Below are 26,927 nucleotides of genomic sequence, written 5' to 3' on the forward strand. Positions count from 1 at the left end.
AGCCTCGTGAGCATTTGGTGCACAGAGGCCGGGGCGAAATGAGGGAGCTGATGTTCTGCCGGGCACCTGCTTGGTGAGGTGCATCTGGGCAGGCGTTGTCGGAAGGAGAGTGAGGCTTGTGGAGAGATCTGAGTCTTAGGAAGGAGAGTCATACAGAGTCATAGACCCTAGCCCTTTACTGGGCCCAGAACCGAGGGTCCCATGCCAGTTCCGTACTAGGACAAAAGCCATCAACGCTGTAACGTCATATTCACTATCACGTATGAGGCAGGTGCTTGATGTATTCATCCCACTTAATCACCCTTGTTTGAGGTGGCTGTGCGCATTTCACAGGCGAGGAAGCTGAGCGGAGTTAGGGCCTGCTGGTTGGCCCCTGCCCAGAGCCCCACAGAACAGGACCAGCGCCCTTCCCCATCCCAGCCCTTGACGCTCCCTTTAGCGACTATCACCTTTTGGGCTCTTATTGGGCTTGTGGTCGTTTGGAATCTTCAGATCTTTTTCTGAATGAGACAAAGCTGGCTTGCATGGATCTCTGGACTCGAGAAGGTGTCCCAGCCACAGGTGTCCCCCCTTCAGGCCTTAGCTGACCCCTAGGTCCCCAGCTTCTAGGGGTCACCCTACCCATTACACTTTTGACATCTCAGAGGGGTGACCAGTGAGGCTGGGTCCTCTGGTAACCAGCTCTGAGGCCTGTCCTGTGCCCTCTTCCAAGGTGTCTCTGAACCAAGCCAGCCGGCTCGGGGGCTGTGCAGCTCCCAGACCCTCCTTGGGGAAGCCCTGCCTGCCTACCCCTGCTCTACCCTCAGCTGGATTGGAGCTAGGTTTCCAGCTGCCCAATTTTGTCCTGGAGGAGGCAGTACTGGTAGGAAAGAGACAGGGGAAATGGTGGGTGGGGGTGGGGTGGGGGGGTGGGACACAGAAGCAAACAGGATGTACAAAGGTGGGGTAGGGGAGAGGAGCCGATGCAGCCCCCAGTCCCTGGGGTCATGCCACTTTTGGGGGCTCCCCCCTGCACTCTAGGCCCCTCCAACCACCATGGCAGGGGGAGGAAGGAAGTTCAGGGCGGCCCCCTCCAGCCCAAAGCAAACATGGCCAGTTCCTTTCTGTAAGCACCCAGGGAAGCAGATGTAAGGCAAACGGGCAGCATCTCCCGGGCCCCTATTTCCATGGCTCGCCCCTGCCCCATGAACTTTGCATAAGTCTGTCATGGTTCTCCATCACTTTGGCAACCAGTAGCCACACAGGTGTGATCAGGGGGACCTCGGGCCCTGGACTGGGCCGTGAGGATGGCAGTGTGTTCAGCCTGGGCCACCGTGGGGCATGTGCTCTGGGTGCAGCCCTGAAGGAGAACTGCAGGGCCTTGGTGTTCCTGGACATTTGTTCTCAGGGCAGCCAGTGCCCTAGCCTCACCCACTTGCCCTTCTTAGGTGATGTCCAGGCTAGAGGGGACCGCGGAGATCATCCAGCCCAGGGCACCTCAAGGGTCACAGACTGAGCCTTGTGTCATCCTGGATCTGGGCGCACGGCTGCATTTGTCGGTGTGTGTATTAGTGTCCAGGGTTTTCATCAGAATCTCAAAAGGATCCTTGCCCCTGAAATGTTAAGAAGCACCGAGTCCATTTTACAGGTGGGGAGACTGAGGCCCAGAGAATGGAAGCCACTTGTGTGAGGGCAGCCTTCAGGTTGGGGCAGAGCTGAACCAGAAGCCAAGCCTTCTGACTTTCTATCCAGAGCTCCTTCTTCAGATTTTAGTCTTCAGAGAAGATCATCCATCTGGACTAATAGCCCCCACTAAGCAGGGGGACCCCATCATTCCTTCCTCATTGGAGCGCCTTGGTCAACACCATTCCCATGAGCCCCCATTAGGGTCTTGGATTCCTCCAATCCACATACTTGCCATGTGGCTTTGAATAAGTTACTGTCCCTCTCTGAACCTCAGTCTCCTCATCTGAAAAATGGAGAGATGATAACAGCACCTCAAAAGGTAGTGAGAATAAAATGGGACAGCAGCCTGGCGTAGAATGAGCCCTGCAAACGTGTTAATGATAGAAATAACTTGTGCTCATTATCTCCATCCTCCTCCCATTCTTCGTGGCACAGACGCTGCCTCCCCCATGGAGCTCTTGGCTGGCCCACGCCTTCCCTCCTCCTTACCCCTTCTTGGCAGCCAGCACAGCGTGGGTCATCATAGAGCTGTCCTGACATGCTTTTGACTTGATTGGAGTCCAGGGGAAATCCACCTGCTTTTCCGGCCCTTTGGCGACTGGCCCTCTCTGGGCCTCAGTTTCCCCATCTGTATAATCGGTAGGTGTGTGGAGCTCTGCAGACCCTCTCAGCTCTGATACAATACGCCACACTATGGATGGCCCTGGTGCCCCTGGCATCTTCCAGCATGTGCTGCCTTCACGAGCACATGGCCCTGATTTCTGTCTCCAGACCGCAAGCCGTATCCCTTGTGTGTCCTGGCTGTGTCCCTTGTGCCCCACCCAGCCCTGGCACATAGTGGGCTCTGCTAGTGCCCTCTGGATGCATGGCTTTCTCAGCCACTCTTGTCCTCCACAACGCCACACCCAGGGGGCTCCAGTTAACTTAGATGCTCTTTTTCTCTACCAACCCCTTACCCCGAAGCTTTGCTAAATAATCTGACTTGACTGGGAGTCTCCAGAACATTCCAGGGCCACCCAGCAACTGGCATCTTTATTCTCCCTCTTCAAACTGACGCACACACTCATCGTGCCTGGAACTGGCCCTTCACCAACACCTTGGCCTTGAGGTGGGACCTGCACTGGGAGAGGGCGGCACCAGTCCCCACCCCCGTGGTGGGTGTAGCGGTGACAGCTCCTGAGGGCAGAACACACCCAAGTCACACAGTACAGAGTTGAGAGCTTGGCAGCCTGGGTCTAAATTCTAGTGTCATTGGGAATTCCCTGGCGGTCCAGCGGTTAGGACCCGGTGCTTTCACTGCTGTGGGCCCGGGTTCAGTCCCTCGACCGGGAACTCAGATCCCGCAAGCTGTGTGGTGCGGCCAAAAAAATTAAAATAAATAAATAAATTCTAGCGCCACTCCCTATTAAATGTGTGCTTTTCGGCAAGTTGCTTAACTGTTCAGCTTCAGTTTCTTCACTTTAAAAATGAGAGTAATAGGGCTTCCCTGGTGGCGCAGTGGTTGGGAGTCCGCCTGCCGATGCAGGGGACGCGGGTTCGTGCCCCGGTCCGGGAGGATCCCACGTGCCGCGGAGCGGCTGGGCCCGTGAGCCACGGCCGCTGAGCCTGTGCGTCCGGAGCCTGTGCTCCGCAACGGGAGAGGCCACAACAGTGAGAGGCCCGCGTACCGCAAAAAAAAAAAAAAAAAAAAAAGTAATAATGGCTGCTTTGCAGGGTAGCTAAACGGTATGATGCATAAAAAGTGCTTGGCACTGTGCCTGGCATATAATACATCCCAGAAAAGTGCCATTTAGTTATTGCCTTCACGACTCCCTAAGTATCTGGCAGGGCAGAGGACAGTGGTCTCGGGGGCTCCTAGAACGCCACCAGGGACCGCGTTCCAAGGAGGCCAATGTGGCTGTAGTTTGGGGCACACAGCGCAGGAGAGAGCAGGCGGGGAAGGATGGGTGAGCTGGGGCCAAGCTGGGGAGACCTTGAAAGCCAAGGCCAGGAGCTCGGCTGTGATCCTACAGCAATGGGGAGTCCCAGGGGGGGTTAGAGCCAAGGTGTGATAGACTCAGAGCTGTCCTTCAGGGATTTAAACTGTCAACCTGAGGCAGACGGGGAGGTCCAGACAGGAAGTTATAAGGGTCTGAGCTTGGGGTGTGGCAGAAGGGGGAGGGGTCTGGAGAGAACCGATAGACACTGTAAATTAGTGCTGGGGCTTTTGACCTGCTGACACGGAGGGTGAATAAGGTCCAAAGAGGACCTCCCCATTGTACAGATGAGGAAACTGAGGTCAGGAGAGGGGAGAGCTAGGACCAGAACCCACACCTCCAGACACCCCGTGCAGGGCTCTTCCTTTCATTCTATGGGTTGGATCTCCCCACCCCGCACTGGTTTACATACACCCAGAGAGGGCCAGGGCCAGGCCCCAAATCCTGCATCTTTCCACAGCACCCAGAGGCCTCTCCCTGTTGTTTTCAATGTCTGTGGGTTGACTCCACCCCAGGGGAGGTCAGGGGCGAGGGAGGGGGTGCTCCCTCTGGAGTTGCTAAAGACACAGCCAGTATCTTTCAGGGTAACTTCGAGAAGATTTGGGCTCTTTCAGCTGGGCTCAGAGCCCGGGGTGCCCCCCGGGGCGGTTCATTTCATTACAAGAAAGGACAATCTCGCACTCTGGCAAATTCACCTTTCTCCAGGGTCTGCCCTGCACCCCGCCGTTCACACATGCCTTTTTATTTAATCCCCACACCGATCTCACGAGGCTAGAATTATTATTCCTATTTCAGTAGCAAACAGAGGCTCAGAGAGGTTAAGTAACCTGCCCATTCTCACACAGCACACAGAGCTGATGTCCAGTCCAGGCTGGCTGGAGTCATGCTGCCTCAATGTTCCTCGAGTGTAGACACACACGTCAGCAGGAGCTGGTCAATGATGTAGGTCTGTTAACAGGGGTGCAGTGCTGATACAGATGGAAGAGTCACTGCAGCGCAAAGCAGAAGTGTTCCCGTGAACTGGCACCAGGAAAGGGGTCTAGGAGGAGGTGAGGCTCTAACTGGCCCTTGAAGGAGGATCAGGGTTTGGCAGGGGCGGGCAGGGGGATAGTACTGAGTTTCCAATCCCCTTATTGTCCCTTGGAGCCTCCTCCCCCCATGAGCCTGGGCCCCAGGAGCAGCATTCAGGCCTGTGACATATCCACCTGGGCTGGACGTTTTATAGCAGGCCCCCAAGGCTCCTGCTAGGCCATATTTTTGGGGCAGGAAAGGACCAAAACAGCGTTCTGTGGACAAGGGTCTTTGCTTAAAACAGGTCCCTGATTTGCTGGAGCCGTCTCCCTCCATCCCACTCCTTGGGGGCAGTCACCTTCAACGCTAGGAATTTTCAACTTTCCTTTCTGCCAACACCCCTGCCCCTGGGTGCTGGATCCAAGGGGGGATACCTAGAGGGGGCTCCCTCTGCAGAGGTGATGGTGGATTATGGGGCTGACAGATGGCCCCCCTCCCCCACTCCCACTTCCCAATCTCTTTGCCGCTGTTCTGCCACTTTTACCAAAAGCAAGGTGCTCGCGATGTAATATGGCATGGAGGTTAAGAGCCAGGCCCTGAGGTCTGGCTGTGTGATTTGAATCGCAGCTCTGCTGGTTGTGCAACCGACACTGAGTTTCTTAACTTCTCTGTGCCTCAGTTTCCTCACCTGTGAAATGGGGTTAGTAATAGTCCTAGTTACTGTGAGTGTTAAATGAGATGGTGAGTGACAAGCCCTCAGCGTGATGCCTGGTTCTTAGAATCAGTGGCTGCTGTTTTGGGACAACTACTATGAGTCAGGGGCGGGACACACGACCACGTGCCAGCCCCAACTTGGTCAGGCTCTGGAGTGTGGGCGCCCTTTGCCCCCCTACTCTGTCTCCTGATGGGAGCATCTATGTCCTTTACTCCCAAATGCTTGAAACATCAGGGAGATGTGACCTGACCTCATCTAAATGGCAGAAGGTGTAGGTGTGGCCAGGTTAGCAGGACATGCTCTGTCTACTGCCAGATGGGGTTCTCCTGGACCACCCAGGCTCTGCTGTGCCCTAAGAAGGGATCATCCTCATTCCAGCCTCTTCCCCTTCCTTCAGAGCCCTCAAACCTCTCTACCTGTCCCAGGTGCTTTCCTGCTCCTTGGACAGTGACAGGACCCATATGTAAATGTCTGCGCAAATCCCCTGGGGTTAGGTTGCCAGCTCTCCAGGGAGGCAAAGCCACCTCTGGGACCTCCACTTCCCAGCCATGGGAGCCCAGGGCAGGGTGGTCTGCTCCCTGAGCTTCCTGCTGATCTTCCTGGCTGAGCTGACTGAAAACTCAGAGTTCTACTTGCTTGAGGATTACCTCCTGGGTGGCCTCTTCCCCCTCCATGCCAACGTGAAGGGCACTGTCCACCTCAACTACCTGCAGGTGCCCAAGTGCAATGAGTGAGTCTCCAGTGTGAGGCTGGAAGTGATGGTGGGGGCGGGGTGGGAGCAATGAATGCGTCTCGTCATTCATGGCCAAACCCCCATCCTGGATGCACCCCACTGGCTCTCAGGGAGGCCCGGCACAGTCCTCATTATTAAAATCTATGGCGACTATGTCCTGAAATTTTGAAACCTGGTGTCTCAATGTCACGTCTCTTACTAAAGAGTTATGGGATGTTTGAGCCTAGAGGGGTCTTAGAGACCATCAAAACCAACCCCCTTCCCTCTGGCAGCAGCGGGACTCCCAGTGAGTCCGTGCCAAGGCCCGGCTGTTATACCTTTGGGAGGCAGGTTCTCAGACTGGAAGGAAGGTTTGTATTTCCCCAGGGCTGTGGCTGGGTGGGCAGGGGTGTTTCCAGGACTGGGGGGGCTTTCCTCTGCACTCCATCCCCTGTGAACCCACTGGGGTGGCAGCGTCATTCAGAGATTGAGCGGGCCACCTTCAGGCAGGCATGAAGGCTGGGATACTGGAGCCAGCCTGGGCTTATAAAATAGTGATCTTGTGCAGAGAGGGCGAGGCATTCTGAGAAAGAGAAGGGAAGGAAGGAGAGTGCAAAGATGATTAAAGCCTGACTATAAGAAATGAACCATTTATAAGATGTTGGGGAAGATTATATGCTGGCTTGAGAATGGTGAGGGTGATGGTACTAAGCATGATGTTGTATATTTGGATGCTTCTGGTGATGGTGGAGAGTCTAGTGAAATGATGGTGGTGATAGAAGTGATGGTGATGTTGATAATGTTGGTAGTAGTAATACTGGTGATAAGGAAAATGGAGTACAGTAATGATGGTGGCGGCAGTGGTGATGGTGATGGTGGTGGTGGTGGTGATAGTGAAGGTGGTGGTGGTGATGGTGACAGTGATAGTGATGGAGGTGATGTGATGATGACGGTAGTGGTGGTGGTGATGATGGTAGTGGTATTGATAACGATGGTCACAGACATGGGGTGACTGTGATGGCAGTGGTGATGATACCCATAATAGGAATAGTAGGTGTTGATGGTCAGTGACGATAGTGATGATGGAGGCTATGGTGGGTAATGGTGGTCACATTGGTGGACATTGATAGAGTGATGACGGAGGTCATAGGGACGGTAGTACTGGAGGCAGTGGTAGTGACTGATGGTGGCCACAGAGATCATAGCGTCAGAGGTGGTCATAGGGACGTTGGTGATCTCAGAGCTGTGGGATGGTGAAAATGATGTAAAGATGCCAGAACCCTCTGGAGTGGTTCCTTCTTGGGCGATGCCTTGGCTTTCCTACCGCAGGCAGGAGGGACAGGCTGGCTCTCCCCTCCACTCCCCTCCCCTCCCCTCCTCACTCTGGACCCGTTGCCCACTCCACCCTACTGCGGCCTCTCCAGGTACGAGATGAAGGTGCTGGGCTACAACCTCATGCAGGCCATGCGCTTTGCGGCAGAGGAAATCAACAATGACAGCAGCCTGCTGCCCAGTGTGCTGCTGGGCTACGAGATGGTGGACACCTGCTACATGTCCAACAACATCCATCCTGTGCTCTACTTCCTGTCACAGGATGACTATTTCCTGCCCATCCAGGAAGACTACAGACACTACATACCCCGCGTGGTGGCCATCACCGGCCCTGACACCTCCGAGTGCCCTGTGACCGTGGCCCACTTCCTCTCCCTCTTTCTCCTTCCACAGGTGAGGCCCCTGGGCCCTGGGAGAAGGTGCTGGGAAGGAGGGTAGCCGAGCGCTTTTCCTGAGGGCTCACCACCCCCACCCATCCCGGGGGTGTGGGATCGGGGAGCAGAAGCAAGGTCAGGACATCCACCGCAGCCCTGGCAAGGTAGCCAGCCTATTGGTTAAGAGCTCAGGCTTTGGAGGCAGAAAGACCTCGGTGTGCATCTTGCCTCTGAGTCTTGGCCAGTGTGAGGCCTTGAGCCAACCTCTTAACTTTCCCAAGCCTCAGTTTCCCCATCTCTAAAGTGGGATGATAAGAGTCCTATCCTTGGACTGTCTGAAGATTAAAGCGTTCAATTTAGAATTTCTGGTGCACAATAGGTAGTCAATAATGTTACTGTTGTTACGTGAAGCATCTTGCGCGAGGATAAAAACTCAGAAAGCGCTCAATATTATCCTATATAATTGCCTAGCACAGAATCTGCGTCACAGCAGGTCCTCAAAAAAGTGCTATAGAATTACTACTGCTATTCTAACTATTTTCACCATCATGAACAAAAAGGCGTGGTCCAGAACTGGCATAAAATATCTGCTCATTAAAGAGCAGCTAGCACAAGACTTGGCCCGCAGTGGGTAGTTACAAATACCGTAATTTTTTTTTTTTTTTTTTTTTTTTTGCAGTACACGGGCCTCTCACTGTTGTGGCCTCTCCCGTTGCGGAGCACAGGCTCTGGATGCGCAGGCTCAGCGGCCATGGCTCACGGGCCCAGCCGCTCCGCGGCATGTGGGATCTTCCCGGACCGGGGCACGAACCCGTGTCCCCTGCATCGGCAGCCGGACTCTCAACCACTGCGCCACCAGGGAAGCCCCAAATACTGTAATTTTTGCTGTTGTTTTTATTATATCAAGCACCAAGGATAGGTGCTCAATCAGTGTTAATATTCTTATGTGAAGAATCTAGTCCGGGACTGAAGTAATTCTTTCATTCATTTAACAAATATTTATGGAGCACCGACTGTGCCAGGTCTTGCTGTAGGTATTGGGGATGCAGCTGGGAAAATGCACAGAAATTTGCCCTCATAGAGTTTATCTTCCAGTGGGGAGAGACAGACGATCGATGTAAATAAGTATGTGATATAGGATGATAAGAAGTGAGAAGTGAAATGGATAAAAGGAAAAGTCAAGGTTAAGGGAGGTGGGGCACGTCGGCGGGCAGGCGGAGGGGTACAGGGAGATTGGATGGAGGCTTGAAGGGGGTGAAAGAGGAAGAACAGCCTCCACGACAAGGGGTCAGCAGATGCAGAGGCTGGGAGGTGCCTGGTGTGTCCATGGAACTGGGTGAGCAGAGCTGGGACTAGTGGGAGAGAAGGAGAGGAAATCAGGGCGGTAAGTGCTGGGGTCAATGATGGAGCCCATTGGGGACCACTGACGGACTCTGGCTTTTCCTGAGTGGCATTAGGAACTGTTGGAGGGTCTTGAATATGTGACTGGTGTGTGTGTGAGGAGGGCCACCCTGGAGCCACGCTAATTGTAGATTGCAGAGGGGAGAGGGGAGAGGATATCGGGGTAACTCATCGCAGGAATGATGGTGGCTGGACTAGGATGGTGTGGGGCGGTGTAGGCACTGAATGGACACACTTTGAAGGTAGATCCAGTGGGATGTGCGGATGGCTTGAAGGTGGCATGTTTGAGAGAGACAAGCCAGTGAGGACTCTACAGTTTGGGCCTGAGGAACTGGAAGGATGGATTCACCATCAGGGGAGATGGGGAGATTGCAGGTGAAGCAGGTTCAGGGGAGACAGGAGTTCAGTTCTGGCTACATTAAGTTTGAAATGTCAAGGCGGCAGTTGCAGGTATGAGTCTGAAATTTAGCAGACAGGTCCGGGGCAGGGCTATTGGGAGTTGTCAGCATGGGTATGGTATTTAAAGCCAGGAGCCTGGATGAGATCACCAAGGGAAGGGGAGCAGATGGAGAAGACACAAGGACTGAAGGCTGAGCCCTGGGGTCCTCCAAGGTCAAGAGGTCATAGAGAAGAGGAGAAGAAGCAGGCAGTGAAAGGGGAAGAAAACCGAGACTGCCATCCCAGGGGCTGCGGAAGGAAATGTGACTAATCTGAGGAGGAGGATGGTGAGGAGGAAAGCTTTATGCTCAGGGGCACACAGTAGGCACTCAATAAATGTTACTAGATCATGAGAATGATAATGATGGAAATCACCTAGCCTAGGGCCTGGCACACAATAGGTGGTCAACAGCGTTGCTAAAGGCTGAGGTGGGGCTGACGTCGATGAGAAGCATCTTGCCCAGGGCCTGGCATGTGGTGGGTGCCCACTAAAGGCTACCAGGCTGATGACCATCGTGAGATGGTGTACCTCACTTAGCCCAGGGCATGGCACACAGTAGGTGCTTGGTAAGTGTTACTACAAGGGTAATCATGATGATGTTAACGTAAAGCACCTAGCCTAGGGCCAGGCACAGGATAGATTCTTGTGAAATGTTATTTCAGTGATGACCATGGTGACGATGGAGTAAACCACCTAGTTCAGGGTCCAACACAGAGTAGGTCCTCATTCATTGTCATTACTGTGATGTCCATGATGATGGTGGAGTAAACCACTTAGCCCTGGGCGTGGCTGGCGCTATGTGCTCCTCAAATGCCATAAGGATGATGGCGGTGGGTGGAACCCCCCTGGGGGGGGGACCCTGTGAGGCCCTCGCTAATACCTGCTGGACCCTCCCCTCCGGCAGATCACCTACGGTACCATCAATGACCAGCTGCATTTCCCAGCGGTGCTGCGCACGGCGCCAGGTGTGCATCACCAAATGGAGGCCATGGTGCCGCTCATGCGGCACTTCCGCTGGAATTGGATCCTTGTGTTGACAAGCAGCGATGACTATGGCCGCGGCAGCAGCCAGCTGCTCAGCGAGTGCCTGGCCCACCGTGACATCTGCATCGCCTTCCGGGAGACGCTGCCGAGGCCGCAGCCCAACCGGACGATGACGCAGCAGGAGCGTGAGCGCCTGGAGGCCATCATGGGCAAGCTGCAGCAGAGCATGGCGCGTGTTGTGGCCGTGTCCTCGCCAGACCTGGCCCTGTTCAACTTCTTCCGCGAGGTTCTGCGCCAGAACTCCACGGGCGCAGTGTGGGTCGCCTCCGAACCCTGGGCCATCGAGCCGGTCCTGCACCACCTCACCCAGCTGCAGCGCACAGGCACCTTCCTGGGCTTCACCACCCTGGGCATCACCACCCAGAGCAGAGCGTGCCCATCCCGGGCTTCAGCGAGTTCCGCGTGCACCGCTCCCAGGTCAGCCGGCCCGCGCTCAACAGGAGCAGCCCGGGGGCCACCTGCAACCAGGAGTGTGACACCTGTATGGACACCTCTGAGCCCTTCAACACCATCCTCACGCTCTCTGGCGAACGCGTGGTCGACAGCGTGTACTCCGCCGTCTACGCCGTGGCTCACGCGCTGCAGAGCCTCCTGGGCTGCAACCAGGCCGGCTGCCACAAGGAGGTGGTGTACCCTTGGCAGGTGAGGTCTGGCCTGTGGAAAGCCAGGGCCCCACGGAGCAGGTGCAGAGTCCGTGGTTGCCATGGAGACCGCAGAGCTGCCCACTGCTCTGCTCTATCCTCCCCTTCCCTTGGTGGGTTCTGGGCAAACGGGTGGGAGAGGCCATGGACCACGCCCTGCCTCCAGACACACAGGAGTCCTTCGTGGTGACAAAACAAAATTCCTTTAAAAAAACAAATTAACTTAATCATCGCCACCCACGATAGTCTGTCCTTGGAGATTTGGGTGAAATTCCCTAGAATGAAGCCCCGCAGGCTGGAGCCCCAGTTCTCCCCGCAGCCTCTCCAGGGTGGAGGCCCTTGGGATGAGCTCGTGTATTCCCGTCAGCTCTCAGGTTCATGGTCCCAGTTCGGCATCACCTAGATTCAGGCCTGGAACTTAAAGCTGTGTTTCCCTGGTTTAGGCACAGGCGCACACACACCCTACCTCGGGCCTGCGGAAGGTGTAGAAGGTTTTACTGAGGATCCAGAGGAGAAGAGGAGATACACACCAGAGATGTGCGCTTTCTACTCAGCATTGGACATCTCTGCTTAAACACTTCACTGACTTTCCCATAGTTTGGAACCAGCTGCCTACTCTATCGCTCAGCCACCCCACATCCCCATCTTTATCCTCCCCTGATACCCGTCAGGCATCTCTGATACAGCCCATCTGTTGGGAGGCAGGTGGTGATGATCTGAGCAGAGCTTTGGAATCAGGCAGCCTGGGTTCAAGTTCCAGTTCTGCCACCACTAGCTGTGCCACTTTGGGCAAGTTATTTAATATCTCTGAGCCTCGGCTTTCTCATGTATTAAACAGAAGGAGTAATGTGTATGCTGCTGAGTTATTAGGAGGATTAATAATAATGTATGTCCATTACCTGGTGCAGAGTAGAAGCCGAGTGTCTCCTCCTCTGTTTCTGACCCCAGTGTCTGGCCTTAGGAGAGAGGCTGGGGCTTGGGGGTAGAGCCACTGCTGGGGTTGGAGGTGGGGTAGGTGAGGAAGGGGAAGCAAGGCTCAGACCCAGAAGGGGAGCCCGGAGAGACCCAGGCCCCTGCCAGTAATAGGCCCTGCCCTGCCTACTCAGGAGAATTACAGGGAAATGCTTTCTGGCCCCACGTATTGGACCCCTGGAATCCAGGTTCCTCAGCCCAGCTTGGCCAGCAGATGGTTTATCCCAGGATATGATCTGGGGGAACAGGAGGCTGGGGAGTATTTAACAGGGAAAGAGTCAGTATAAGGGGATGTTCTCAAGCTGGGTGCTGCTGGGAGCCACGGGATCTCAGTCTTACCTGGACCTTCTCAGAAGTCACTTTAGAGCAGTCCCCGAGGGTGGGAAGAGGATCCATTGGCTCCGTATCTCCCAGTGGTCAAGGGTTGTGCCAGGGGGTATGAATTCCCTGGCGTTTCCAGGTTGCGCTCGTGTGATACCCAGCAGCTCCCTGCGGGCGTCTCACCCTGCAGCCCCTGGGCAGAGAGCGGCCAGGTTGGTCTCTGCACGAGGGGAATCGAGTGAACCCAGCCACGGGCCCTGCTGCTGCCCTGGGCCCCGGGTGGACCTGATTCAACCTCTCTTTCTGCCACCGTCCATTCTGGATTCCTTCACCCTCAGCCATGGGCTGCTCTAGGTCATTGGCATGTGGGGTGATCCAGACATTCATCCCCAAGGTGTCAGAGGCTGTGTCACCTTGTCCGGGCTGGCTTGTGGTCCGGTGGCTGTCTAGTAGCAGTCATCACTGGGCTAGAAACACCAAGTGCCACCTTGGGGAATCGCCTGGATCCCAGTCCTACGCCTTCCTACCCCTAGCGGCACTCCTAGCCCCTCCTGCTAATCCAGGTCATTTACCTCTCCTTTCTTGGCTTTCTCGTTTGCTGGCATGAGACCCCCTAAATGACCAGGTGGTAACCATAGAGCCCTATTGTGTCTGCTGGTGGGAGTATTCCCCCTTTGGAGACCATGCTTTATTCTAGCAGAATCTAAGGTTCTGGAGATGAGAAGCCCTGATTCTACAATGGACCTCTGCAAAGAATGGTGAGTGTGGCCAATCCTTTTTCCACCCTGTGTTTGCTGGACCCACATCTTCTAGAGTGATCGAGTTCCTTGTGGAGTCTGTCATGACAGACAGTAGCAGAGTACACAACTCTGCAACAAGGTAGTGAATGTGATTTGAGGTCTTTCTTTTTAAATGTGGGCATTGACAGCTAGACACTTCCCTCTAAGTACTGCTTTCATTGTATTTCATAAGTTTTGTTACTTGAAAAAATTATCTTTAACTATGGTAAAAAAAACCCATAAATGTTACCATCTTAAAAGATTTTTCCCAATGTTTTAATTGTGGTAAAATACACATAACATAAACTTTACCGTCTTAACCATTTTTAAGTTGACCGTTGAGTAACATTAAGTACATTTATACTGTTGTACAGCCATCACTGCCATTCATCTCTAGAATACTTTCATCTGGCAACATTGAAACTCTGTGCCCATTAAACAGTAACTCCTCCTGCATTCCTCTCCTCCAGCCCCTAGAAAGCACCATTCTACTTTCTATCTCTGAATTTGACCACAATAGATACCTCATATAAGTGGAATCATACAGTATTTGTCTTTTTTATTACTGGTTTATTTCACTTAGCATAAGGTCCTCAACGTTCATCCAAAGTTCAAAGTTCATCCAAAGTTGTAACATGCATCATAATTTCCTTCCTTTTTAAGGCTGAATAATATTCCATTTTATGGATATATAATATTTTGCTCATTCATAAATGGACACTTGGGTTGCTTCCATATTTTAGCTATTGTGAAATTAATACTGTTATGAATAGGAGTATACAAACATCTCTTCAAGACTGCTTTCATTTCTTTTGAGTATATACCCAGAAACGTAATTGCTGGATCATAGGTTAATTCTATTGTTAATTTTTTGAGGGACTACCATGTTCTCCACAGTGGCTGTACCATTTTACATTTCCAGCAGTGCACAAAAGCTCACTGTTCCAATTCCTCTACATCCTCACCAACACTTGTTATTTTCTGTCTTTTTGATAGCAGCCATCTTAATGGGTGTGAAGTGGTCTCTCATTGTGGTTTAGATTCTTACTTTCCTAATGATTACTGATATTGGGTATCTTCTCATGTGCTTATTATCCATTTGTATATCTTCTTTGAAGAAATGTTTGTTCAAGTCTATTTTTTTCTTTTTTTTTTTTTTTGCGGTACGTGGGCCTCTCACTGTTGCGCGCTCTCCCATTGCGGAGCACAGGCTCCGGACGCGCAGGCTCAGCGGCCATGGCCCACAGGCCCAGCCGCTCCGTGGCATGTGGGATCCTCCCGGACCGGGGCACGAACTCGTGTCCCCTGCATTGGCAGGTGGACTCTCAACCACTGCGCCACCAGGGAAGACCCTATTTTTTTCATTTTTGAATCAGGTTGGTTTTTTGGTTGTTGTTGAGTTTTAGGAGTTCTCTGTATTCTGCGTATTAATACCTTGTATATCTTATTTGCAAATATTTTCTCCCACTCTATAGGTTGTCTTTTTACTTGGTTGATAGTATCTTTTGATGCATAAATTTTAAATTTTTCATTAAGTCCAATTTGATCACTTTTTTTCTTTTGTTGCCTGTGCCTTTGGTGTCATCTCCAAGAAACCATTGCCAAAGTCAGTGTCGTGAAACTTTTGCCCTGTGTTTTCTTCTAAGAGTTTTTATAGTTTTAGATCTTCCATTTAGGTCATGGATCTGTTTTCAGTTAATTTTTATATATGGTGTTAAGTACAGGCCACTTCATTCTCTTGCCTCTGGGTATCCAGTTTTCCCAGCATCATTGGCTTAAAAAACTATCTTTTCGCCATTGAATAGCCTAGAAACCTTTGTCAAAATCATTTGACCAGGGCTTCCCTGGTGGCGCAGTGGTTGAGAGTCCGCCTGCCGATGCAGGGGACATGGGTTCATGCCCCGGTCCAGGAAGATCCCACATGCCACGGAGCAGCTAGGCCCTTGAGCCATGGCTGCTGAGCCTACGCGTCTGGAGCCTGTGCTCCGCAACGGGAGAGGCCACAACAGTGAGAGGCCTGCGTAGCGCAAAAAAAAAAAAAAAATCATTTGACCATATATATGAGGTTTTATTTTTGGACTTTATTTTATTCCATTTGTCTGTGTGTCTCTTTAGTCTGGTACCACACTGTTTGATTACTGTCACTTTGTAGAAAGTTTTGAAATCAGGAAATGTGATTCCTCCAGCTTTGCTCTTTTTCAAGATTGTTTTGGCTATTCAGGGTCCCTTGAGATTCCATATGAATTTCAGTTTTTGTATTTCTGCAAAAAAACCTCATTGGAATTTTGATAAGAACTACATTAAATCTGTAGATTGCTTTGGGTAGTATTGACATCATAACAATATTAAGTCTGCCAATCCATAAACATGGGATGTCTTTCCATTTATTTATGTCTTCTTTAATTTCTTTTAGAAATGTTTTGTAGTGTTCATTGTACAAGTCTTTCCCTCCTTGGTTAATTCCTAAGTATTTTATTCTTTTTGATGCTATTGTAAATAGAATTATTTTCATAATTTCCTTTTTGAATTATTCATTGTTAGTGTGTAGAAAACAACTGATTTTTGTGTGTTGACTTTGTGTCTTGATACTTTGCAGAGTTCACTTATTGGTCCTAACAATTTTTTTGCAGAATCTTTAGGATATTTTACATATAAGATATCATCTGTGAGCAGGTAATTTTATTAATTACTTTCCAATTTAGATGACTTTTTTTTTCTTGCCTAATTGCTCTGGCTAGGACCTCCAGTACTGTGTTAATAGAAGGGGTGAAACTGCACATCTTTGCCTTGTTCCTGATTTTAGAGGAAGAGCTTTCAGTCCTTCTCCATTGAATATGATATTCACTGTTGGCTTTTCACATAGAGCTTTTATTATGTTGAGGTAGTTTTCCTCTACTTCTTGTTTGTTGAGTGTTTTTCTATCATGAAAGAGTCAAATACTTTTCCTTCATCAATTGAGATGATCATGTGTTTTATTAAATTTATTTATTTTTGATTGAAATATACTTGATGTACAATATTATATAAGTTACAGGGGCACAATATAGTGATTCACAATTTTTAAAGATTATACTCCATTTATAGTTATTATAAAATATTGGCTATATTCTCTATGTTGTACAATGTTTCCTTGTAGCTTATTTTATACATAGTAGTTTGTACCTCTTAATCCCCTACCCCTATATTGACCCTCTTCTCTTCCCCTTTTCCCATTGGTAACCACTCGTTTGTTCTCTATATCTGTGAGTCTGTTTCTTTTTTGTTATATTCACTAGCTTGTTGTATTCTTTAGATTTCACATATAAGTGATACTATACAGTATTTGTCTTTGTCTGACTTATTTCACTAGCATAATACCATCCAAGTCCATCAATGTTGTTGCAAACGGCAAAATTTCATTCTTTCTTATGACTGAGGAACATGTGTTTTTTCTCCCTTCATTTTGTTAATGTGGTGTATTACATTGATTGATTTTCATATGTTGAACTATCTTTGTATTACAGGAATAAGTCCCATGTGATCATGGTGTATAATCCTTTTAGTATGCTGCTGAATTCAGTCTGCTAGTATTTTGTTGAGAATTTTTGCATCAATATTCATAAGGGATATTGGTTTGTAGTTTTCTTTTCTTGAAGTCTTTTTGCCTGGCTTTGTTATCAGATTGATGCTGGCCTCATAGAATGAGTGAAGGAGAGTTCCTTCCTCTTTAGTTTTTGATAGAATTCACCAGTGAAGCCATCAGACCCAGGACTTTTCTTTGTGGGGGGATTTTTTGATTACTGATTCAATCTCCTCATTAGTTATAGGTCTATTCAGATTTTCTATTTCTTCATGATTTAGTATTAGTAGATTTTGTGTTTCCAGGAATTTGTTTCATCTAGTTTATCCAATTTGTTGGTGTATAATTGCTTATAGTACTCTCTTATAATTGTTTTTATTTCTGTAGAATCAGTGGGAATGTCCTCACTTTCATTTCTGATTTTAGTAATTTGAATCCTCTCTTTTTTTCTTAGCCATTTTAGCTAGAGGTTTGTCAATTTTGCTGATCTTTTCAAAGAACCAACTTTTGGCTTAATCGATTTTCTGTAATATTTTTCTATTTTTTAATTCGTTTCACTCTGCTTTAATCTTTATTACTTCCTTCCTTCTGCTAGTTTCAGGTTTAGTTTGATCTTCTTTTTCTAGTTCCTTAAGCTGTAAAGTTAGGTTGTTGATTTGAGATCTTTCTTGTTTTCCAATGTAAGTGTTTATAGCTTTAAATTCCCCCCTTAGCACTGCTTTGCTGTATCCCATGTTTTGGTTCATTGTGTTTTCATTTTCATTCATCTTTAAGTATTTTCTAATCCCATTTGTGAGTTCTTTGATTCGTTGGTTGTGTAAGAGCATTGTTTAATTTTCACAAATTTTCCAGTTTTCATTCTGTTATTGATTTTTAACTTCATCCTATTGTGGTCAGAGAAGATACTTTGTGTGATATCTATCTTTTTTAAATTTATTTTTATTTATTTACTTATTATTTTATTTATTTATTTATTTTTGCGGTATGCGGGCCTCTCACTGTTGTGGCCCCCCCCTGCTGCGGAGCACAGGCTCCAGACGCGCAGGCTCAGCGGCCATGGCCCACGGGCCCAGCCGCTCCACGGCATGCGGGACCCCCCCCCCCCGGACCGGGGCACGAACCCGCGTCCCTTGCATTGGCAGCTGGACTCTCAACCACTGCGCCACCAGGGAAGCCTGATATCTATCTTTTAAAATTTATTCACACTTAATTCATGGTTTAACATAAGGTCTGTCCTTGTCTGGAAAATGTCCCAGGTGCACTTGAGAAGATGTATATTCTGTTGTTGTTGGGTAGAATGTCCTATGTATATCTGTTAAATCCAGTTGGTTTATTGTGTTGTTCAAGTCCTCTATTTCCTTACTTATTTTCTGTCTGGTTGTTCTATCCATTATTGAGAGTGAGGTATGGAAGTCTTCAATTATTACTGGGGAATATTATGTGTTGAATTGTCTTTTCTCCCTTTAATTCTGATGGTCTTTGCTCCATGTGTTTTGTGGCTCTCTAGTTAGATGCATATCTGTTTATAATTATTATATCTTCTTGATCTTTTGACCCTTTTATTGTCATAAAGGTCCTTCTTTTTCCTTAGTAAACGTTTTTGTTGGTATTCCGCCCGCCCCACCGGCTTCCTTTGAGACTTTATCTTTTTTTTTTTTTTTTTTTACATTTTGAATATTGTATACCTAAGAGTAGTTTTTTAAAAGTATTTATCCCACTTGGTGTTCTCTGAACTTTCTGGATCTGTGATTTGGCATCTGTCATTAATAATTATAAAATTCTCAGCCTATATTCCTTCAAATATTTCTTCTGTTCCTTTCTTTCTTCTCCTTTGAGTATTCTCATTATATGTATGTTACATATTTTGCAATTGTTCTATAGCTCTTAGATATTCTGTTCTCTTTTTTTCACTTTTTTTTTTCGCTTTGCTTTTCACTTTGGGATGTTTCTATAGATATATCTTCAAGCTCACTGGCTTTTTCCTCAGCTATGTCCAGTCTACTGATGAGCCCATCAAAGACATTCTTTATTTCTGTTACCATAGGTTTTTTCAAAATGTGTTGCATTTCCTTTTGGTTCTTTCCTTCAGTTTCCAGTTCTCTGCTTACATTACCCATCTTTTCTTGAATGTTGTTCACTTTTTCAGTTACAGCTCTTAGCATATTAATCATAGTTATTTTAAACTTCCTGTCTGATAATTGGAAAATCTCTACCATATATGAGTCTCATTCTGATGCTTGTTTTGTCTCTTCAGACTTTTTTTTTTTGTCTTTTAACATGCCTTGTAATTTTTTGTTGAGAGCCAGACATGATGTGTTTGTTAAAGGAACTGAGGTAAATAAATTTTAGCATGAGGTTTTATGTTTATTTGGGTAGGAGTGAGGCTATGTTTACTCTTTGCCATAGCTGTGGTGTCAGAGGCTAAAATTTCCTCTAATGTCTCCCTCTTTGGGTCTTCCCTGCTGGCTTTGGGTTTCCCTAGAGACTCCTTCTTAAACAGAATTTGAGCCTTGCAGTTGTTTTGGTTGTAATCCCCTGTTATTATATAGGAGCCTGAATGATGTGGTGGTAAGATGTGGGAGGAGGGGAAGAATTCTGGAATCATCTGTGACCAGGTTTTATTATTTTGGTAAGCCTGTGCCTTGGGCTGTGCCCTTCACAAGTGCCTCTCAGCTCTCCCTACCTTCGGTGAGACAGGAAGGCCAGAGGGGGGCTGCAGTTGGGTACTTCCTTTCCCCTATGTCAATTCAGCTGTGGTAAAATAGTTTCCCTTGAGGGCAGGCCTTTGTTAAGGAGAACAGAATGCTCTGGGTGTATTTCAGAATGGTTGCTTTTTCCTCTCCCCTTGCTGGAGAGCAGTCTTTACCCTGAGAAGCTGGTGGGGCTCCTGAGGTTAAGGATGCACCCCTAGAGCCCTCTCTCAAGCTAGTCTGAGCTCAGTCCCAGCAACTGGTCATTTGCTCTCTAGCTGCTCCTACCAGTTGCTGCCTCAGCAGCATCTCCTGCTCCTGCTAAGCTGTGACTCTTTGTGTGCACCTGTCTCCCCGGTTTTGGGATCTGTAGTTTGCCGCATGACCCCAATTCTCTGATGGACCTAAGAAGGGTTGTTGATTTTTAGCTTGTTCAGCCTTTTCCTTGTTGTGAGGATGGAGGTGATGACTTCCAAGCTCCTTACATGCCAGACCAGAAACCAGAAGTTCCCCATTCTCTCCTGAATCTACACCAGCAAGGCTTTCCACCACATCACTCTTCTGAAACTGCTTTTGTGAAGGTCACTGATGTCTAGATATTGCCAATCCAACCATCATCATTGTAGTCAACCTGTGAACAGATGTGACACAGCTGATTACTTCCTCTCTTTGGAAACAATATCTTTACTCGAATTCTGGGCCAGTCTCTCTCTTGGTTCCCCTACAGCTATGACTACTCCTTCTAGGTCTCCTTTCCTGGTCCCTCCTTATCCCCTTGACCTTTAAACCCTGGAGGGTACAAGAGGTCAGCCAATGGACTTATTCTCTTCTCTGTCTACAGGGCTGGAAATATGATCCATAGGTTTATAACTTCCAATTTTATATCTTCAGACTTCAATTTTATATCTTCCAATTTTATATCTTCAAATTTATATCTTCAGACTTCAATTTTATATCTTCTAATTTTATATCTTCAGAGGGGACTTCTCCCCTCAACTTTAAGTCAAATATTCACCTGCTTATGCAAAGTTGCTCCCCCACGGTCTTCCCATTCCAGTAAAAGGCAACACCATCTTTCTCTTGTTTGACCAAAAGCATTGAGTCATCCTTGACTCCTTTCTTTCTCATCCAACCCAGCAGTAAATCTTGTCCAGCCTACTTTCAAAACACATCCAGAATCTGACCACTTCCCACCTCTTCCACGGCTCTCTCTTTAGTCAGAACCGCCACCATTTCTCAGCTGGGCTATTACAATAACACCCTACCTGGTCTCCTGTAGTGCCATTACCCATCATGATCTATATTCAGACAGGGCAATCCTGTTAAAATGAAGGTCAGATCCTGTCACTCCTCTGCTTGGGATCCTCCAGTAGCTTCTCATTTCATTCAGAGTAAAAGCCAAAGTATTTTGACTCCAACTCTTTTTTTTTTGTGGTACATGGGCCTCTCACTGTTGTGGCCTCTCCTGTTGCGGAGCACAGGCTCCGGACGCGCAGGCTCAGCGGCCGTGGCTCACAGCCCCAGCCGCCCCGTGGCATGTGGGATCTTCCAGGACCGGGGCACGAACCCGTGTCCCCCGCATCGGCAGGCGGACTCTCAACCACTGCGCCACCAGGGAAGCCCGACTCCAACTCTTTGAACAGATCCACTGTTCTTCCTCTTGCTCATTCTGCTAGAGCCACGCTGGCCTTGCTGCTCCTCAACTAAGCCAAGTCTCCCAACCGCAGGACCTTTGCACATGCTGTCCCTGCTGCCTAAACAGATATCTTCATGACCTGCTCCCTCCCAGCCTTTACATCTTTACTCCAATGTCACCTGCTGGATGAGGCCTTCCTTCTCCTCTCACCCAATGTGAAAGTGAAATCAGCTCCTCCATCATTTTCCATATCCCTTGCATGGCTTTATTTTCCTTCACAATATTTATCACCATCTGTTGTATCACAGATTTATATGTGTGTTGTCTCTCTTCCCCATGAAAATATTCATTTCATAAGAACAGAGACTTTGTCTCATTTGGTTCACAGCTATATTTCCAGTGCCTGGCATCGGTATGTACTCAATACCTTTTTGAATGAATGAATGTGTGAATATCAGGTTGAGACTCCATGGGTAAGAGGTAGGATTAATTTGGTTACTTAGGGGCTCAGAGTTAGTGTAGAGATGAATTTGGAGGAGGGGGAGAATACATGGCAAGGGAGTGGTGGGGTGTAGGTCTGGATAAGGTGTGTGCGTGTGCGTGTGCGTGTGTGTGTGTGTGTGTGTGTTGGTGGGCATAGGCCTGCACATGTGTGTGGTCCCACAGGAGGCAGAAAAGACCACAGAGGGGGAAGGCTGGCAGGGGATCAGACTTAACTTGGCTGGTGGAGAGGCTCTTCCATGAGGTTTCAGGGAGTGAACAAGACATCCAGAAACATCACCTGATGCATGTGCAAGAGAGACTAGAGGGGCGGAACGGGAAAGCAGGTGATCTCTGAGAGGCCAGAAGAGAAGGGCTCTGAGGTCGAGTGGTCCTACCGTGGCTCCTCTTGTCTGGCCCTTGGTCCTTTATCTGTGTACTCTTGCAACACCCTCCTCATTGGTTGTCAGAATGATTTCTATACAACCCGAATCTAATCAGGCCACTCCCCACTCAAGAGCCATGGCTGCTTCCCACCACCCCTACATTTTTAGTGTCATAGTTCAGTCTTCCACCCTCTCCCACCCTCTCCCCATACAGCCTGATTTCAGCCAGGCTCGGACACACCCTCTTCCCAAAAATGCCATCCCCATCCTCTCCTCCACCTCATTGCTCTTACTGTTTCCTCTACTTGTAATTCATTCATTCATTTAATAAACAATCATTGGAGGCCTCCTCTTTGCTGGGCACGCTACTAGTTTCTAGAAATATAGCAGGGACTTCCCTGGTGACACAATAGTTAAGAATCTGCCTGCCAATGCAAGGGGCATGGGTTCGATCCCTGGTCTGGGAAGATCCCACATGCTGTGGAGCAACTACTACTACTACTACTACTACTACATATGTCACAACTACTGAGCCTGTGCTCTAGAGCCCGCGAGCCGCAACTACTGAGCCCACGTGCCACAACTACTGAAGCCCGCGTGCCGCAATTACTGAAGCCCGCACGCTTAGAGCCCATGCTCTGCAACAAGAGAAGCCACTGCAATGAGAAGCCTGTGCACCACAATGAAGAGTAGCCCCTGCTCGCCACAACTAGAGAAAGCCCACATGCAGCAACGAAGACCCAACGCAGCCAAAAATAAATAAATAAATAAGGAAATTTATTTTTAAAAAAAGAAAAAAGAAATATAGCAGTAAAAGCAATAGACGTGGCCACTGCCTACCTGCTCTTGCTCACCTGAAAACCCCTGCCCCTCCATAAAAGATGTGTTAATTAGGACTCTTGGTGGTAAGCGACAGAAAGCAATATAAATAAAAGTTAGTTTATTGCCTCACATCATTGAAAATTCCAGGAGTTGACCTGAAGGGGAAGCTTCAGGCAAGGCTGGATCCAGGGTCTCACTCTCTCCATCTCCCAGATCCTTCCTCAGGCATGTTCTCCCCCTGGAAACCAGCGGGCTGCTAGCAGCTCCAGAGTTATATCCTATTCACTCAGCAACCTCAGAAAGTCTCCGTCTCAACAGCTGGGTGCTGTTACCAGAAGAAGGTGGATTAGGTCTTTGCTGGGTGAAACTAAGAAGGTGCCTACAGAGGTCCAGTTCTAATGGCAATCCCAGCACCCCTCCCCCTCCCAGATAGAAGCCAGTTCCCCTCCCCTGAGCATCCTGCTGCGGATGAGTTAGAGAGGGTAAGGGAGCCCCCAGAGAGTGGGAAAGAGGACTCAGGGTCTTTTGCTCTCCTCCCTCCAGATCGCTGTGTCTATGTGTTCCAAGGACTGCCATCCTGGGCAAAAGAAGAAGCCAGCTGGCATCGACCCGGGCTGCTTCGAGTATATTGACTGCCTCTCTGGCACCTTCCTCAACCGAGCTGCAGGTATGATTTATGGGCCCACATGCTTGTCTTGCCACTGCCCTGCCCTGGAGGGGGGTAGTCTCCAGGGCCCTTCACCTTTGGCAGGGTCTCTGGGGTCTCCCGATGGTACGTAAGTGTCCAAAGGCTAAGGATTATGTCTTTCCCACCAGAGGGTGAGGTCTCGGGAGGAAGGAATTATAGTTATTAGACTCTGAGTCAAGGAGTCCTCGGTTCAAATCCTGCCTCTATAACTTCCTGGCTTTGTGACTTTACCTGGCTGAACCTCAGTTTCCTAATCTGTGAAATGGGGTTGCTGTGAGGAGTTGATGAGTCGGGGGGTGTAAGGGACTCAGTGAGCATTGGTCGCCCTTAGCTCTCTCTCTCTCTCTCTCTCTCCTGCCGTGGCCTGGCTCAATGCAGGCCCAGTGGATGTAGATGCTGAGAAGGCAGGTTCGGCTGTTGGGAGTTGCTGTGGGCTCTTGCAGGTGAATTCGACTGCCAGCCCTGCCCAAGTTACGAGTGGTCCCGCAGGAAGGACATCTCCTGCTTCAAGTGGCAGCTGGCCTTCCTTGAATGGCATGAGGCACCCACCATCACTGTGGTCGTGCTGGCTGCCCTGGGCTTCCTCGGCACCCTGGCCATCTCGATAATCTTCTGGAGGCAGTTTCAGACGCCCATGGTTCGCTCGGCTGGGGGGCCCGTGTGCTTCCTGACGCTGCAGCTGATGGCATACATGGTGGTCCCCGTGTAAGTAGGGCCACCCATGGTCTCCACGTGCCTCTGCCTCCAGGCCTTCCTCACGCTCTGCTTCACCGTCTGCATCTCCTGCATCACCGTGTGCTCTTTCCAGATCATCTCATCTTCAAGATGGCCAGACGCCTCCCACGGGCCTACGGCTTCTGGGTCCGCTACCATGGGCTCTGTGTCTTCGTGGCATTCATCACGGTGCTCAAGACAGTCATCGTGGGGAGCAGCATACTGGCCGTGACCACCAACTCCACTGCCCGCACTGACCCCGATGACCCCAAGGTCACGACCCTGTCCTGCAACCCCAGCTACCACCGGGGGCTGCGGATCAACAGCAGCCTGGACTGCTCGTCTCCGTGCTGGGCTTCGGCTTCGCCCACATAGGCAAGGAGCTGCCCACCAACTACTACGAGGCCAAGTTCATAACCTGCATGACCTTCTACTTCACCTCCTCCGTCTTCCTCTGCACCTTCGTGTCTGTCTACGAGGGGGTGCTGGTCACCATCCTGGGCCTCTTGGACACTGTGCTCTACCTCCTGGGCATCACCCTGGGCTACTTCGGCGCCAAGTGCTACATGATCCTCTTCTACCTGGAGCGCAACACGCCAGCCTACCTCAACAGCATGATTCAGGGCTACACCATGGGGAGGGGATCCACTCCTATCATCTGCCCATTGGCATGAGGGCCCCAGCGTTGGGAGATGGAGGCCGGGGGCTTGCTTGTTCAACTCCAGATGTCTGCAAGGAAGCCACCCCCAACGATTACCACCATGCCCTGGTATCTGATTTGGCGTTCCTCTGAGGTTCTCTGCGTCCTGGCCATTTTTACCCACCTAGCGATGGATGCCTAGAAACATTTGCCCTTCGTTCCTTTCCCTCGAGCTGTTTAGCTTGCCAGGCAATGCCACCCCATTCTAGAAAAACAACCCAAGCTGACCTATTGGTCTCCAAGGACTGAGTCCAGTTTGGCAGCCTACAGCCGCCATCTGGTGGTCACTGTGGGTACCTGCAGGTTCACGGTGAAGGGACGCCTGCTGGAGGGCTGGGCTGGGGTTGGAGGATGTGAGCTCAAATAATGCTGCCCTGCCTCACTCACTAGCTGCCCGTGTGTCCGCGTCTCATCCCCGAGATTCCCCCAGAGCACGAATCCCCGGCTTCTCTGTTGTCTCTGAGTACGGCTGAGCCCATAAGTGCTCGGGAATAAACCTCGCTTGGGTGAAACGAATGAGTTTCCTTCTTGTTTTCCGGAGGTCCCCTAAGAAGATGTGGAATCGGAGACCTCGGTTTCAATCCCAGCATTGCCACTTCTGAGCTGTGTACCTTGGGCCAATTCTTTACCGCCCCTGAGCCTACACTTCCGCGTCCCTAAAATGGGAACATTGAAGGATCAGAGATAAGGGGTGCAAAGTGCGTATATTAAGTACTCAGTAAATGCCAACCGTTGCAAATCCACATGTCCCTGGAACCATCAGGGGCAAAATAAGACTGTGTTTCCTTTTTACACCCTGATGTCCGTGGTATATCTTCTAGTCCATGGTACTAGCCTCTGTTGGAAACTGGCCCCCACCCAGTAAATACTGGGTGTTGTTATGGGGTGCTCGAGCCTCTCACGTGCTCCAGAGCCACTGTGTACCATGGCACTGCCAAACCCGGGAGAGGCTGCTCTGCTGGGTGTGGCCTTGTGCATGTCAACCACCCCCGATGGTGGGCTCCAGCTGCAGAAGGGGCCCTGTCTTCCCTGTTCAGGGGTCAGACCTGGCCTCTGACAGCTCACCAGGGAGCCACAACTTCCATACTGAGGCCTCCAAACTGCTGCCTGCCCAGAGAGGTTGAGTGACCGGCTCAGGTGCACCCAGCTCCAAGTTGGGAGAGGGAGTGTCAGAGCCTCAGTGCACTCAGGCAGGGAGATGGGGGCCCTGAAGAATCCATAACTGCGGTGACATGGTGGCCTTCTCAGAAAGCCCCTGGGAGTGACTGAGAGCTTGGCCAGCCCCAACCCTGGCAGGAACAACTTCCCTAGGCTTATTTGCGGCTGGGAGGGCAGGACTGAGTCCTTGTCCTGAATTTACCTCTTTCATGCTTCAGGGTGGTGGGTGGCAGGATCTTGGCTTGAACCATCTGGGATTTGGGGCAACGGCCTTCATATTTTGGGCCGCTTCTCCGTGGACAGTCCCTGTTTCTCTTCCCTAAGCCTCTTTCTGGAGCCTGGCACAGAGCAGGTGCTCCGTGGATACTGATGAACCGCTAAGTCACTGTCGGCTTCCTCCACCATCTCCTCCACCGCCCACTGCCCCTTCCCCAAACCATCACATCGTTCATTCAGTTCATTCTTCATGGCCTGCGGTACTGGAAGGACGCTACAAATATTTGTACTTATAATTGATGAGGACAACAGCTGACGTTTATTGCCCTCCCTTAGAACTGTACTGTAATTTTATCCATTTATTCCTCACCAAACTCTATGCGTTGGGTGCTGTTAGGGTCCTTATCTTACAGATGGGGAAAAAAAGAGACTCAAAAGGGTTATGAAACGTCCCCAGCCCCACACAGCTCACCCCAGGAACCACGGCCCTCTGTGG

General features: G+C 49.8%; 1 protein-coding gene across 1 annotated transcript; it reads left to right on the plus strand.

Moving 5' to 3' along the window:
• The first annotated feature begins 5,915 nt into the window (after positions 1-5,915).
• On the plus strand, positions 5,916-25,031 carry TAS1R2 (taste 1 receptor member 2). Its single transcript, XM_030876666.2, is given in 8 exon segments — positions 5,916-6,097; positions 7,504-7,804; positions 10,530-11,015; positions 11,018-11,311; positions 23,499-23,622; positions 24,087-24,455; positions 24,458-24,691; positions 24,694-25,031. Coding segments are annotated over 8 exon segments (2,328 nt in total).
• Positions 25,032-26,927: the final 1,896 nt, after the last annotated feature.

Source organism: Globicephala melas, chromosome 1 (assembly GCF_963455315.2).
Source record: "Globicephala melas chromosome 1, mGloMel1.2, whole genome shotgun sequence".
In the NCBI taxonomy this organism is placed as follows: domain Eukaryota; kingdom Metazoa; phylum Chordata; class Mammalia; order Artiodactyla; family Delphinidae; genus Globicephala; species Globicephala melas.